This window comes from Eptesicus fuscus, chromosome 15 (assembly GCF_027574615.1).
Source record: "Eptesicus fuscus isolate TK198812 chromosome 15, DD_ASM_mEF_20220401, whole genome shotgun sequence".
Taxonomy (NCBI): Eukaryota; Metazoa; Chordata; class Mammalia; order Chiroptera; family Vespertilionidae; genus Eptesicus; species Eptesicus fuscus.
The window spans coordinates 38,469,097-38,484,431 of record NC_072487.1 but is presented as its reverse complement, the minus strand read 5'-3'; the positions used below and the strand labels follow the sequence as shown (position 1 = coordinate 38,484,431).

General features: G+C 42.5%; 1 protein-coding gene across 1 annotated transcript; it reads right to left on the bottom strand.

The window, feature by feature from the left end:
- Nucleotides 1–1,976: 1,976 nt before the first annotated feature.
- Nucleotides 1,977–4,080, bottom strand: LOC129151621 (F-box only protein 31-like). Its single transcript, XM_054727091.1, has one exon. The coding sequence runs from the start codon at nt 4,025–4,027 to the stop codon at nt 2,432–2,434; it is 1,596 nt and encodes a 531-aa protein (XP_054583066.1). The 5' UTR covers nt 4,028–4,080; the 3' UTR covers nt 1,977–2,431.
- Between the last annotated feature and the right edge of the window lie 11,255 nt (nt 4,081–15,335).

Here is a 15,335-nt window from a genome sequence, read left to right as displayed (position 1 = left end):
GAACAGAATAAAGAGCACAGAGATAAAACCACGGCTATATGGTCAATTAGTATTTGACAAATGAAGCCAGAACATACAATGGGGAAAGACAATCTATTCAATAAATGGTGTTGGAATAATGGACAGATACATGTAAAAAATGAAACTAGACCACCAACTTACACCATATACAAGAATAAACTCAAAATAGATAAAAGACTTAAATGTAAGTCGTGAAACCATAAAAATCCTAGAAGAAAACATAGGTAGTAAAATCTCAGACATGTCTTTTAGTATTTTTTTTTCTGAAAGTGAAACAAAGGAAAAAATAAACAAATGTGACTACATCAAACTAAAGTTTTTCACAGCAAAGGAAACCATCAACAAAATGAAAAGACAACCAATTGAATGAGAGAACACATTCATCAATGATACATCTGATACGGAATTAATATCCAAAATTTCCTCAACTTTAAATTGAAGTTATTGTATAATGCTGGGTTAACAACTGAACTTGAATCAGTTTTTAAAGTAACAGCTTTATTGAGATACTAGGGGCCGAGTGCACGAATTCGTGCATCTTGAAAGGAACTGTGGGCCATGAGGCTACGGTGGGCATGGGGCGGGTCTTGGCCCATCCTCCATGCCCCTGCTCAGCCCCTCCCGCAATGGTCCTGGGCCCCTGACAGCAGTCCTGCTCCCGCCACCGCCACTTCCACATGCTGACAGCACTGCCCTGCTCGCACTCACTGACAGCATGGAGCGATTGGGGCTGGGGCCAGCAGTGGGTACAAGGAGGGCTGGCGCCATCAGCGGGTGCGAGCAGCAGCTACTGCCCCGATCACCCCTCAGGAGCAGGGGGAGATGAAGAAGCCCTTGGGGGCATTCGGGGCTGGCAGCCCCACTAGCACCCACTGATGGTGCCAAGCAGTCAGGACTGGTGCCAGGTGCTGGTAGCGGGTGCAACTGGCAGCTCTGGGTGCGAGTGTGACCAGCTCCAACAGTGGGTATGAGCAGCAGCTCCAGTGCCGGCAGCGAGTGCGAGTGGGGCATCGCCAGCAGCGGGTGCGAGAGGTGGCTGCCGGCCCCAATCGCCCCTCCGGAGTAGGGGGAGGTGGAGAAGCCCTGAGGGGCAATCCAGGCTGGTAGCAGCTGCTCACACCTGCTGATGGCGCCAAGCGATTGGCTCCAGTGCTGGCAGCAGGTGCAAGTGGGGCCAGTGCTGGCAGTAGGTGCAAGTGCCAGCTGGGACTGCGGTGCGCGGGAGCAAAGAATTTTCAGTAACCACCAGAGGCTCACCACAATGACAGCGACCGGCACCCTGCCTTGGTCTGGTGCCCCAGCTCACCTGCTCCACCATCCTACCGTGGCTGATGCCCACCATGTTCTGCACATGCCCCCTGGTGGTCAGCACAGGTCATAGTGACCAGTTGTTCAGTTGTTCTGCAGTTCAGTCTATTTGCATATTAGGGTTTTATATATATATTAGAGGCCTGGTGCATGGATTCGTGCACAGGTGGGTCCCTCAGCCTGGCCTGCACCCTCTCGAAATCCCGATCCAGTCTGACATCTCCCTGAGGGATGTAGCAGTGCCAAGGTGGCAGGTGGCCAGGGAGGAGCCCCAGCCTGGCTGGGGGCAGCTCCACTGTTGCTCATCCAGGCCCCGCCTGCCACCGCCACTCGATAGCACTGCCACGGAGGCAGGAGAGGCTCCCGCCACCACAGCTGCACTCACCAGCCATGAGCCCGGCTTCTGGCTGAGCAGCACTCCCCCTGTGGGGGTGCACTGACCACCAGGGGGCAGCTCCTGCATTGAGCATCTGACCCCTGGTGGTCATATGCATCATAGCGACCGGTCGTTCAGTCATAACAGTCACTTAGGCTTTTATATAGGTAGATAAGATAGATTAATTCACATACTATAAAACCCACCCTTTTAAAATATACAATTCAGTTGTTTTTATTTTTTTTTATTTAATATATTTTATTGCTTTTTTTTACAGAGAGGAAGGGAGAGGGATAGAGAGTTAGAAACATCGATCAGCTGCCTCCTGCCCACCCCCTACTGGGGATGTGCCTGCAACCAAGGTACCTGCCCTTGACCAGAATCGAACCTGGGACCCTTCAGTCCATAGGCCAACACTCTACCCACTGAGCCAAACCAGTCAGGGCCAGTGGTTTTTATTATATTCAGAGTTGTACAATCTAATTTTAAGACCTTTTCTTTTTTTAAAGACATGCTCAGCTCAACTTTCCCATCAGCTACTGACAAATACTCAGGCATATGTCGAACTCTTCAAAGAAAGTGTCTTGGTGACTGGACCCAGACACCTATAAGAAGGTGGGCATTCTGGTTAGAAGGTCGCATCTCCACAGTGTATGCTGCTGCTCTTCCCAGGTGGTCCAGAGCCCCTGCTCCCTGCTGCCTGCCACTGGGCAAGGGAGGGAGCCGTCAGGAGGTCAGGGACTGAATGTTCTTGAGCATCTCCTCAAAGGCCTGTGGGGATGGTGCCTCCGCATTCTGGAAGGTGGCCTGGACTCTGCTGTACAGGCTGAAGCATTTCAGCTCCAGCCAGATGAACCCGAAGTGGTCCTCATCGAACAGGATGAAGACCCCAGGGATGAGCTTGGGGTTGATAAAGCCATGGTGGGCAATGAGGCCCTCGCCATAGAAACACACCCTGCAGGTTCGGGGGTAATCCTCGTTACATGAGCTCACGCCCACAGGCAGAACAAACTGGACAGGCTGTTCCTGCAAAGCTGCAGCCCGGGACTCCCTGACCTCAGTGGGTGGCCCGACATTGGGCTGGGCAGGGCTCTGCCAGCCATGGCCCTCACTGTCCCCAGTCCTGTCTTCTTGCTGCTGCTGCTGCTGCTGCTGCTCCAGGCTCACCTGCTCATGAACCTCCAGGACGATGCGGGAGAGCTCGTTGAAGTTGCTGAGGTTCTGGACAACAGGCAGCTGGATGCGATGCATGAGGTGGACCTCTATCGTCTGCTGCCCGGCAGGGATGTTGGGGTCACCCGTGATCTTCGTGGCCCTGGCATACTTCCCACGGAAGCTGAACATGACAATCTCTATGCCGTGGGCATCATAGTTGCCTTTGAAGAGGCCTGGCCTGATGAGGTCGTCTGGGTGGCTGGGCGGGAGGTAGATGCGGTGGTAGGTCAGACAGTTGTCATACTGACTATAGATGAACTTCATCGGGATGAACTCCTTCCAGGGATCCTGGGAAATGTCCTCCAGCGTCCGCCCCCATTCTTCTCTCAGCCACACTCGGAATTCCTCTTGCCTCCCGCCAGGCATCCTGTGGTGGTCCGTCTGGTTGCACTTGGTGGAGAACTCGTCCTTCAGCATCTGGATGTGGCCGCTGTGGGGCCCCCTGTGGCCGTACATGCACTCCACTGCGGCCAATTTCCTCTCTGTCGGGTGAATTCTAAATGAGGGCTTGATTAGCATTGGGTCATTCACATGCGGGTAATGGGGAGGCAGGTACCTCCAACCAATAATGCACAAGCCGTCCACCACTACATTCAGCAGTCCTCCGTAGGGCCCGATATCTGGCTGCCACAATCCCAAAATGTGTCTGTAAGGGTGGAGCAGCTTGGCATAGACTTCCCGACAAGACACACCCATGATCTCCAGGTTCTGCAAGTTTTCACCAACGCCATACTCCTCCCAGCAGCGCCGCCTCCAGATGCTGTCGGTGCGCAGGATGCGGTGGAATTTGGTGCAGACCCGCGCCAGGCTGGGCAGGTCGGTGCCGGGGAGCGAGGCGAAGATCTCCACCAGCAGCTCTGGAGGCAGGTCCTGCAGCGAGCAGCGCCGGGTTGGCGCGGGACTCACGATTCCGCCACTCCCAGCCCGGAAGAGCGCCTCCGCGTCCGCCTCGACGTGCTCCTCTTCCGGGTGCGGGTCCGGCTCGCTGTTGGCCGCGGTCTTCTCGGCTGGGCCCCGTTGCTGCTGGCGACACCGGCATCCCCGCGAAGGGTCTACACTGCAGAGGCCAGCGCACTCCTCCTGGCCGGTCTGAGTAACAGCCACCATCCCGTCTGCTGCTGCTGCCGGGCTGAGCTGGCCGCGCCCCTCCGGAGAGCCAGCCACGCCCCCCGGGCCCAGCCACGCCCCCCGGGCCCAGCCACGCCCCCCTCGAGAGGGCCAATGGTAGGACTATTTCAACACTCCAGAAAGAAACCCACACCCATTAGCAGAGACTTCTCTTTCCCAGTGCCCCCTCCCTGTCCTCCCACCCTTGCCCCAGGCAGACACTCATCTGCGTTCTGTGTGGGTAGGCCTCTGTGGGTATGCCTTTGGTGGACATTTCACATAAAGGCAGTCATAATGTTGTGACTGGTCTTTTGTGACTGGCTTCTTTCCCTTAACATTTTCAAGTCTTATGTGTTATATCGTGCACTAGTACTTCATTTCTTCATATTGCCGAATAATATTTTAGTGCACGGGTATACCACATTTTGTTTACCTATTCATCAGTTGGTGAATATTTGGGTTCTTTCCACTTTGGGGCTATTATGAATAGTGCTGCTATGAACATTGTGTATGTGGTTTTGTGTGAACATGTTCCCATTTCTCTTGGGTATATACCTAGAAGTGGAACTTCTGGGTCATATGGCAACTCCATGCTTAACATGTTGAGGAACTGCCAAAATGTTTTCCAAAGTGGCTCCACCATTTTACGTTCCCACCAGCAATGTACGAGGGTTCCAATTTCTCTACATTTCTCATTAATACTTTTTAAAAATATATATCATAGCCATCCTAGTGAGTGTTGAGTGGTATTTTATTATGGTTTAGAGCAGAGTTCTTGACTGTAGTCTGACTTGTCCTTGAACTCCATAAGGGAAATTTCTTCCATTCTCAGCTTTCACCCAGCCTCTGCCAAATCTCTCAGACCCCTGGTAGGAATGGGCTCCTGCCTGTGAGCAAGAATGGGCTCATGTTTTTCACTTTCAGTGGCCTCAGTTCTTCACTTTCAGTTGACTAACCTTGCTAGTTTCTTGGGTGAATGGATGCCCTGTCAGAATTTCACACGATGGACTGGGAATCAGAAACATGGCAAAAATGAGACTTTTAATAACCCTCTCCAGAGCGGGTGCCCGTTTTACAGGAAAACCTTTAATCAGTTTTTTAGTAAAATCTTCCATAATATTGTGCCATATGCAATTAGAATAGTGCATGAAATGAGGAACTTACCATATATGTCTATTCCCCCTCCCAGCCAAAATTCAAGAAAAAAATATAAAAAGGTAAATATATATTAAAAAGTAATGGGCCCTAGCTGATTTGGCTCAGTGGATAGAGCATCAGCCTTCAGACTGAAGGGTCCCAGGTTCGATTCCGGTCAAGGGCACATGTCCAGGTTGCAAGATCGATCTCCAGTAGGGGGCATGCGGGAGACAGCCAATCAATGATTCTCTGGTATTGATGTTTCTATCTCTCTCTCCCTCTTCCTTCTTCTCTAAAATCAATAAAATACATATATTTTTAAAAAGTAATGGGAAATTCCAAAAGCAACATCAGCTAGGAGAAATTTAGAGGGATTCTCACAAGATAGAAAACAGATGGGGACAATAATTGGACCAGAGACTATCATAGACAAAAACATTCAGAAGGGGGAATGAAAGAGGGCACATAGGAACCTGACAAGCTCAGGGGAGGCCTGCATGGCAGTCTTGCAAACTCAAAGACCTAAAGTAACCACAAAGGATGATCTGAAATGAAACTTAGATTAAAAGCAGTTATGGTGGGTAGTCACCTTCTAGGCCTGTATCTTCACTGACAAGGTTAACCTTTACCTTAACTGAGCCTATCCGTGTTTTTGCACCTATAATAACATATCCTTGAAATGTCTGGGTAACTTGTAACTTCCCTTCTTCTGGACCCCTTGCGGCACAACCTAATGTGCCTGGGCGCCAGGACAGAGACCACAAATCCCTTCATTGTTATCATGTTAATTGTTCCTGCACCCACCTAAGTATGTGCCTATCATTTCACTTTTTATCCAATTCCAGGGGTCCCCTAACCCCCCGCTTTGCTTTCTCCTGCCTCTCTAGTCTATCACCAATGGATTTCATGTAACCCACCTATGTCCTTCCTTTGATTGCAATGTATAAATACAAATGTAACCCGCCATTCTTCCGATCATTATCTCAATCTGTTGAGGTTCTGCTTACCTGCAATTGTCCACAGATTGGCTCAAATACGCTCACAGAAAGTTTTTACAGGTTTGAATGTTTTTATGTTAACAGAAGTAAACTGCACAGATGAGAACACAAAGCTTATAATAAATAAAAGTTTGTAATGAACAACATGCTCAAAAGCAAACATGGAAATTCACTCTAGAGACTTCATTCCAAACAACTGGACCATTTCTCCCCCTTCCTCTGAGAACTGTGTGCAGCTAAATGTTTGTTAAGGCTGAAGCTCTCAGCATTATTCATTCATTCATTCATTCATTCACTCATTTATTATTTTATTTTTTAACGAGGGAGTCTGAGGTCAGTCAGTCATTGTTTCAGGCATCTCCCTGTTGCTGGTGGGCAGTGAATGTTTTGTGTTTTTGTATATGTGACACTACCTTATTTCTCACTCCAGTTTGAATGACACTAATGATATATATGCTCTATCCAGATTCAAAGTTCTTTTTCCTCAGGACTTTGAGAAATGTGGCTTTTCATCTTTATATACTTGAGTTGCCAGTAAGTGACAGATCAATCTGATTCTTGTCCGTTTGTAGCTCTTCTCTCCTTTTTTGAAAGCTTTTAGGATTTTGTGCTACTCTTGTTCTTAGTTTTCATCACCCTTATTTTTCTACTATTTTTTTATTCTATTTAATCCTTAGTGACTAGTGATAGTATGACTCAGGTTTTTCTCCAATTCTGGTATACTATGATAGTTTCTACTATTTCTTTAAATATTTTTTCTCCTCCATTTGTTTCTCTCCTTATAGAATGTCTTTTAATATTTAAGTTAGTGATATAGGAAGGATCTATGGAGCAATTTTCTCTGAAAAAACACACACAACAAACTAAAGGTTGGCTGAGTGACAACTACACATCAGCCAAGCTAGAAGAAAGCCACATCAAGAGGGTAGGAGAGGCTGGGACGCATCTCTCCATAAATCTCACACCTGGCCCTGCACGTGACCCACGTGATCAAGCGAGAACTCAAAACCCAGAGCTTATCCCTGAGGAGCAAAGGGTTTGAACTTCACATTGGGCACCCTACCTTTTAAGACCAGCACCTGAAAGATGAACCCGCAAAACATGTAGCTTTGAGTCCTAAGACCCACAAAACTTCAGGGACCTGAGAAACTGCTCACAAGTTCTTCCTCACCTGCCCCCTGGGCCCGGCTCAGAGGCAACTGATTACAGCCAGACCCTTAAGTGAAAGAGGCGCATTTGCTTATTGTAAAGCTTCTGATTTTTCACACGCACCCAGGCGTCTGCTGGTGGGTGCCTTTTTCACTCTCTTCCTCTACCTTGCTTTTTTGTTTTTGTTTTTGTTTGTTTGTTTTTTTAATCCTAAACTCCTCCCCTTTCCTCTCTCCCCTCCCCATCTGTGCGGATACCTTCCTGAAGCTCCCTCTCTGCCTTGTGTACCCAGCAGGTGCCATCCTTGCGCTCCCCCTCCGCTGCGCTCCAGAGCAGTGGTGTCTCCCAGAGGGAGTGTCTACGCCCCTCTGGTGCCCGGATCTTTGCAGCCGCCAAACAGGAGCCACCTGTTGATCATCAGGCTTTAATGGCCAGGGGAGCTTGCATTCCTGGGTCCCATGGGACTATACCAAGGGAAGAGACAGTTGTTGGCGGACGGAAGCACAGCCCTCGTCTCTCTGAGAGAGGCGTGTTGCTAGTCTTGGAGCAGGCCCGGCCCGAGGAGTAGGCTTCAGGGCGGGCACCCTAGGGGGCTGCTTGCTGCCCTCAGGGAGTGGAGGCGGGTGGACGCCCTCTCTGTGCTATCCCTCTGGTGTCTCCCGGAAATGAGCTGATACACGCTTCTGAGGCCCTGATGTTTCCCAGTGCCACCCAGGGGACACACCCAGACCCCCTGGCTCTGGTGGCCAGCCGGGCTTCCTGCGGAGGTCCCACAGAACCGGATGCATCTGCATTCCTGAAAAGCTGTCCCAGGGCCTGGCTTCCAGGCCGCCTGCATCTAGGTGTGGACTGAGATCAGCCCCTTTGGGGCACTGACTGTTCTTGTCACACCTTCAACTACCAGGAGCGACTGAAAATGAAATAAGCTGCTTGGACAAGCACAAAGCTTGAGAGACCAAAGCTTGAGGCTGGGTTAGAGGATGAGTTTCATCTCCTACACAAAGCCACTCCTTCAAGACTGGGAGACATGGCTGTCGCATCTAATGCACAGAAACCAACAGAGAGTCAAGCAAAATGAAGAAACAAAGGAATATGTTGCACATGAGGGGAAAAGATAAAACCTCAGAATGTCTTGTAAGTAAGCATTAGAATTTATTATCTACCATATTTCTTAGCTTTAATTTTAGACATTTTTATTGTTAAAAATAACCAATTGTTGGGGGAAAAACATGCCCTTCTTTTTTTTTCCTTTCTATCGCCTGTGTGTGCTTTTTGTGTAAAAAAAAAAAATTGATGTTGCATTTCAGCAAATGTGTTTTTTTTTGTAGTTATTAAGATAATGATATGATTTTCAATTTTTAGCCTACGGCAGTGAAATGCACTGGTTGATATTTTAATGTCAAATTAAGCTGATAACCAAACTTATCTTTCTATTTACCTATCTATTTATAGACACACACACAATTCAGATTTAGTTGACTAATATATCAATCATTGTACATCTTAGCTCATGAGTGAGTGAATTTAGACAATTTTTATTTTAAATATTTTTTTGACAGATTTTTGTATCAAGGATATGCAGGCCTCACAAGGCCTCACATCCTATCTCCATACCTTGGGTATAAGGTTTCAACATATGAATTGGGGAGAAGGCAAAAATATTTAGGCCCTAGCAAATATACATATTCTGTAACCCAGCATCTTAGTATTAATAATTTATTACCAGGAATAAGCACAGATACATAACTACAAAGTTTTTATCTCACTACTGTTCAATAGACAATTGCATAATATTCAGCCACTTAAATATGTTCTTAAAGGCTAAATATAAAACACCCATTTTTATATACAGGCTTAACAAAAAGGAAAGAAAAACTAGTAGAATTTCATTGCATGCAGATGCATGCATGTGTATATACGCATATTTGACTCTACATATGTGTATATATCCTTCTGTAATATGAAGATTATAGGGAAATATTGCTAATAGGAATTTTAGCATGGTGGTAAGATTAAGAGTGACAATGTTTATTTTATTTACCAGTATTTTATATATTTTCCATTAGGATATATTTTTATAATAACAAAACAATTATAAAGCACTATTTTCAAATATAGAGCATAAAATAATGAAGTAAGAGTTTAAGTGAAAATTTTAATTCTCTGCTATGATTATAGCAGTCTAGAAATTGCATATGCATATGAAAAATATCTGTCTAAAGTATACAGAAAAATTAAAAGTTAATTTAATATGATTTTCAACAAGCCATCATTTTTGTTATGAAAACAGTTGCTTTTCATTTTAAAAAGTAAAATAAAAGCACAAACTTCACTGACAGAAACTGTGGTGACAGCCCCAGCAACAGAAAAGGAAATTGTATAGATCCAGTATAATCCAACTTCAAATATAGAGTTTCTCACTGCACATATCCAGTTGTGTCTGTCAGATACAAACTGTTATTGCTATCATTAGCCAACAAGTAAATCCCTGATAAATGAGCATGCCAGAGGGTGCCCCTTCAGTCATCTTTGGCTCAGCCCTGCCATTAATCTTAGGAAAGACTTTTCTGTGATCTTGCAACCCTACTCAGATGTTGTGACCTTGGGCTACAGGCTCTGACATTGGACTAAGAACAAGGAATTGAGATTTCCTCATTGACTCTGACTTCAGGCTGACAACTTTTGTGAATTATTTCACCTGCTGTTATGTCACAAGATCTTTTCTGTCATAAGCACTCCACATACATACACAGACATAAACACACCCAAATAATTATGGGCATACAATGAGCAAAAGACTTGGGAAATAGGCATAGAATGAAACAGTCTTCTTTGGCTACTTTTGTGCTTTTGACCAGCAATTTCCAATAGTATGCTCTAAGAATTTTAAAAATATACAATACATGACTACTTAGTCAGAGGCACTGACCTTTTTTCCCTTTGATTGTCATATAAAAAATGATAACAGTAGCTGTTTAGTGTGAATGCTCTATCTTGAAACATATAGGTCATAAAATAGAGTAGCCTCTTATTGGTCATGTCACATAATAAAATTGCATCTGATTTGTTAATTCTTGGTACCAGAAATCCTTATATATAAGCATAGGCACCTGATTATTTTAAAAGTCACTTTGGAGCAAAAAGGATAAGTAATTTCTATTATTATTATTTTTAATCAACCAAAATTATACCTATATTTTTGTTATATTGGCAAAAAAATAAGTTTTTGGTGTGCAGCAGAATTTTAGTAATTAGTTTATATGTACTATAAAATGAAAAAGGTTGAAAATCACTGCTTTTGATCTTTGTTTTGAGAGATGGTGGTGTGAAATTAGACTACTTCTAAATCAATTCAAAATTTGAATGTTAAAATGAAAATATAATCCTCAGAATTAGATATAATCCTCAGAATTAAAGTATAATCCTCAGAATTAGAAGCAATACATCCTAATTTTTCATTAGAAAATAGAAAAGAAGAAATGTTACCCATCAGTGCATTCTTTACCTTTCTTATCTGGTCAAAAATGATTTCAAAAAATTTCACAAAACTAAACACCTTCTGTGATGACCCCCCAAAAAAGAGACCCCCATTGACTTTCCAGTTCCTACTGTTCACTCTTTTATGTAATTCCTTCTCTAAGTGTTTGATTTATGTGTCAACAGGTTTAAGCTGTGGTACTCGATTATTTAGTCCAACATTAGTCTCGGTGTTGCTTTTCAGTACTTTATAGATGTGGTTAACAACAACCATCAGTTGCGTTTAAGTAGAAGCAGTTACCTTCAACAATCTGGGTGGGCCTCATCTAATCAGTTGAAGGCTTCAAGACTAAAAACAAAGATTTCCCAGAGAAGAGATTCTGCTGAAGACTAGAGTTTCAGCTCCTAATGAGGTTCCAGCTTGCTATCCTGCCCTGTAGGTTTCATACTTGCCACTTTCTACAATCATGTGAGTCAGGTCTTTAAATTTCTTCTCTTTATCCTATTGGTTCTGTTTCTCTGAAGAACTCTTACTGGCATGTGTATATATAGACAGACATATATACATTATAGCACATAAAGCATATACAGTGTCCATGTCTTTTTTAAACTAATTGATAGTATGATTTAGACACTGTTTCATTTATCAGAAGGTACAAATGTTCAGTGACCAAGGCGTATACAAACCATAATTTAACCATGAGTATGGAAGAAACTATAAGTTTACTAGATATTTCAGCTTCTATTTTCAATGTTAAATCCTAATTATGGTTTAACTAGTCTAATGTGGAGTTTAGAAGTATCATGATGTTATGTTTAAAGTCATAAAATAGCTAACATGGAATAATTTAGGGTTAATGATGTTCTCTGGGTTTCAACTTCCCCAGAATAAAGTAGAACCCTGGGGTTCTTCCAGTCAAAACTTCATTTTTCCCCTCTCTGATGACCCAGCTTTGAACTATCTCCCAGAAGTTGTCTGGCCCAAAGGGTATTTTTTGCTTTGCAAATGTTTGCTTTGGCTTGCAGAAGTTTCTATTTTATTCACAAGATATATACTCATATGCTGTTGAGATCCAGCATAAGGCTATATGGATATCATTTATATCTTTTCCCCCAGTATTGTTATTCAAGAGATAAAATTCATTTTCATAAGATATTATTTTAAGATTAGAGAAGTGTGTTACAATTGGAATAAAAAAATAAAATCAAAATAATCTTGGGTAATTAGGAAGTGCATTGTTCAAGGAATGTAGCATAAGATGGTAATACTTAAGGCTTGAGAAAGTAACATAAATGTTAAGAAACAAAATTAAATAGAATAAGTTTTAAATTTATAGATATACATCTTCCAAGATGTAAATTTATTATTATAACTTGCGACTAGAACTCTCATATCATGGATGCAGTGCTCTGATTACATTTTATGTTTCTTATCAAGAGATCCCATTTTATATTTTAATTTTAGAGTCAGAATGACTGCCATATGTGAAATATGCTTTCTTGAGTATTCTGAATTCCATTTGTTATAAAGAGGCAATACAAAATTGAACAAAATGTGCATGCTACCGGTCATCCATCCACCCTGGGCACAAGATGGGATCCTTGAGCTCTCTCTGTTATGGTTTGGTGATGGTGGCAACGTGAGGCAGACCAATTCTCCTTGTTTGAAAACCTCAGACCTACTCACCCCAGCCTCTTAGTTCTGTAACTCTCCCTTGGCAGTGTGAATTCTACTTATGAGTCCAAAGTAGAGAGTGGATTAGTAAGTATAAGTATAAATTCCCAAGTGTGAAAATTAGAGTTAGAAGGGGTTTTCTGCAAGGGGTTGAGGGAGGCACTGCCTATGAGGAGGCAAAATCAGTCAAGAAGTCAACTAGGAAGGCAAAAATGCACATCAGATTTAAAAGATAAAACATGGCTTTAAAAGGAGAAAATAATAGTTTGTGGACAAGACATGAGAGAATAGAAGGCTTACATTGTATAGTTGTTTTGATGGTCCAGAAAATTGTGAACAAACTAAAAGTTGATCAGTTGTCCAATACTAGTGGGAAGGTGAACAGTAGTGCTTCACAAAGATCTGTACAAAAACACTCTTTTCTGTTCCTCCTTTTAAGATCTATCTCAAACTTAAAAAGTAAAACTTGCAAAAATTTTTCAATCTATTTCCAAAATACCATGTTTCACATAGTGTCTGGAAGGAGTTATTCATAAATAATTGTTGAGTGAATTTTCATTAAAGTGTGAATGACTTACAACCAAATTCCATAGGGACTTATAAAACTAAAGGGAATGAGAGGTGTTAAAGAGCTAAAGGTGTAACACCATTTGAGTCTATTCTCCTACATGCTGGAAGCTCAGGCAGAAGCAGATAGCCAGTATTTATTTTGAGGTGAAAGATCATAAATTCACTTATTCAGCCAAGAGGAAATAACAGGAGAGAAAGAGAAAACAACAGGAAATAACAGGAGAGAAACAGAAAAACATTTAATTATAATCCAGAAAAAAAGGACACTCAATGCCTAAATAACAGATCCATCTAATATAAATTAAGGTATATGCTCAATGATCTGTGTGTTTATAAGTAGTTTTTATCATCCTCTATATGCCATGCAGTCTGCTTACCTGGTGGTGGGATATTAAAATGAATTAGTATGGTCCTGGACTTATTTAAAGCTTTCAGATGTGAGCCAACGCACAGTTTGAAAAAAAATCAAACAAGCAACAAAATTAAACAAGACATCTAGCCACAATAAAATGAGGAGATATATATGAAATAACCACAGGGAAGTGTATGTTGAGGAACAATTGGTACTAGTAACTTTCTGTAAGAACTACAACAGGGGTTGGCATTAAAAAAAAAAAAGAAAGAAAGAAACTTAGGCAGTTAAGTGGTACTTGATCCGATGAGCAATAAAGTATCAGGAACACAGGCAAGGATTTTGTCATTAGGCTACTCATATTTGAAAAGAGAATTATTAGGAAAGAAAGAATAACTGACAAGTTTATGGCTATGGATTAAGAATCAGAGAAATTAAGTAAATAAGACATTATGTCAAAATCAGAAGTAACAGAGATAGACCGTTATAACCCAGTGCCATAGTTTAATAAAGGCCTTCTTTAATCTTGCACTGGAGTCATGTCCATCAACTTCATATACCCTCACATACACATAGAATTCCTCTTCTAAACATAAGTGTTCTTATGTCCATGTATATATTAATGGTTATATTAGTACTGTCTGTAAAATCTGGAAACAACTCATGGCCATCAACATGGAATAAATTAGTTGCATTATATTCATTCAACCAAATATTATGGTATTTTCCTTGAAATTTATGTTGTGGCTTCTGTAGTAATTTCCATAGCTAAGATTCAAAACCTAGTCAGTCTTGTTTCCATCCTGAGCTTTGAGCCATCACTACATAAGATTTCTGAAAACATCCTCAATCCATGTCCTGATTCTGAGGAACACTAAACAAAATATTTCTGTGTCTCCATCCAGCCTCTGTCTATCACGGCACAATGACAACCAGACTGAACCAATAAACTCAATCCTGGAAGACTACATCCCATGCTATACTTCTATGTCTTTCACAAAATTCCTGGTGTATACATGGATAGAAGTATTTGTTAACTGCCCTCTCCTACCAGGATCTACAACTTTTTGACAAATTATTTGTTTCAACTACTTTTGTATTTACCCACAGTGGCTGGAAGTACAAGAAAAGCTACAAGCAATATAAAGTCTTATCCCATCTAAATGTCTGTCTTATCTCTGATTCTTTAAGTAAACCCAAAATACGTAGGCAATTAATTCAAAAAGTAAAAGTTGGATATTTCCAGTTGATTATAAAATTTTATTGACTTGCCTTGGTTTCTCTGTATCTGCTCTGCTTGCTCTCACTCCCAAAGAATATTGACCTTATTCCAGAATGTTTTGTCTACCATTCAACCTCTAGTCCTATAGCTATACTATTGCTACAGTTCTTTTTTTAAAAAAAATATTTTTATTGATTTCAGAGAGGAAGGGAGAGGGATAGAGAGATAGAAACATCAACGATGAGAGAGAATCATTGATCGGCTGCCTCCTGCATGCCCTGTACTGGGGATTGAGCCTGCAACCTGGGCATGTGCTCTTAACTGGAATTGAACCCAGGACTTGTTAGTTCGCAGGCCAATGCTCTATCCACTGAGCCAAACCAGCTAGGGCTGTTACAGTTCTTTTATAGCTCACACTTGCTTCTGATATTAGGTAAGAAACTATAGGAATAGAAAAAAAATTTAGATCATTGACCTCCATTACACTATCTTCTTCACACTTACATTTTGACATTTCAAACTAGTTCATGAACATTCTCTCTTAGATCAACATTTAACCAGAATATGAGCCATGAGATTCCTTTAGGATGTTGGTTGCTCTGTCTCAGAGAAAAATTTCAGAGGGTCTTACCAAGTAGTGCATCAGCCTCAAGACTATAGCTTCTCTGGATTCATTTAGTAGGTTTGGTGATCACCTTAGAATGGGTTGGTACAGTCCCTTGGGCATT

Bases quoted from the DNA above. Each gene is read 5' to 3' on its own strand.
- LOC129151621 (XM_054727091.1), bottom strand. From the start codon at position 4,027: ATGGTGGCTGTTACTCAGACCGGCCAGGAGGAGTGCGCTGGCCTCTGC.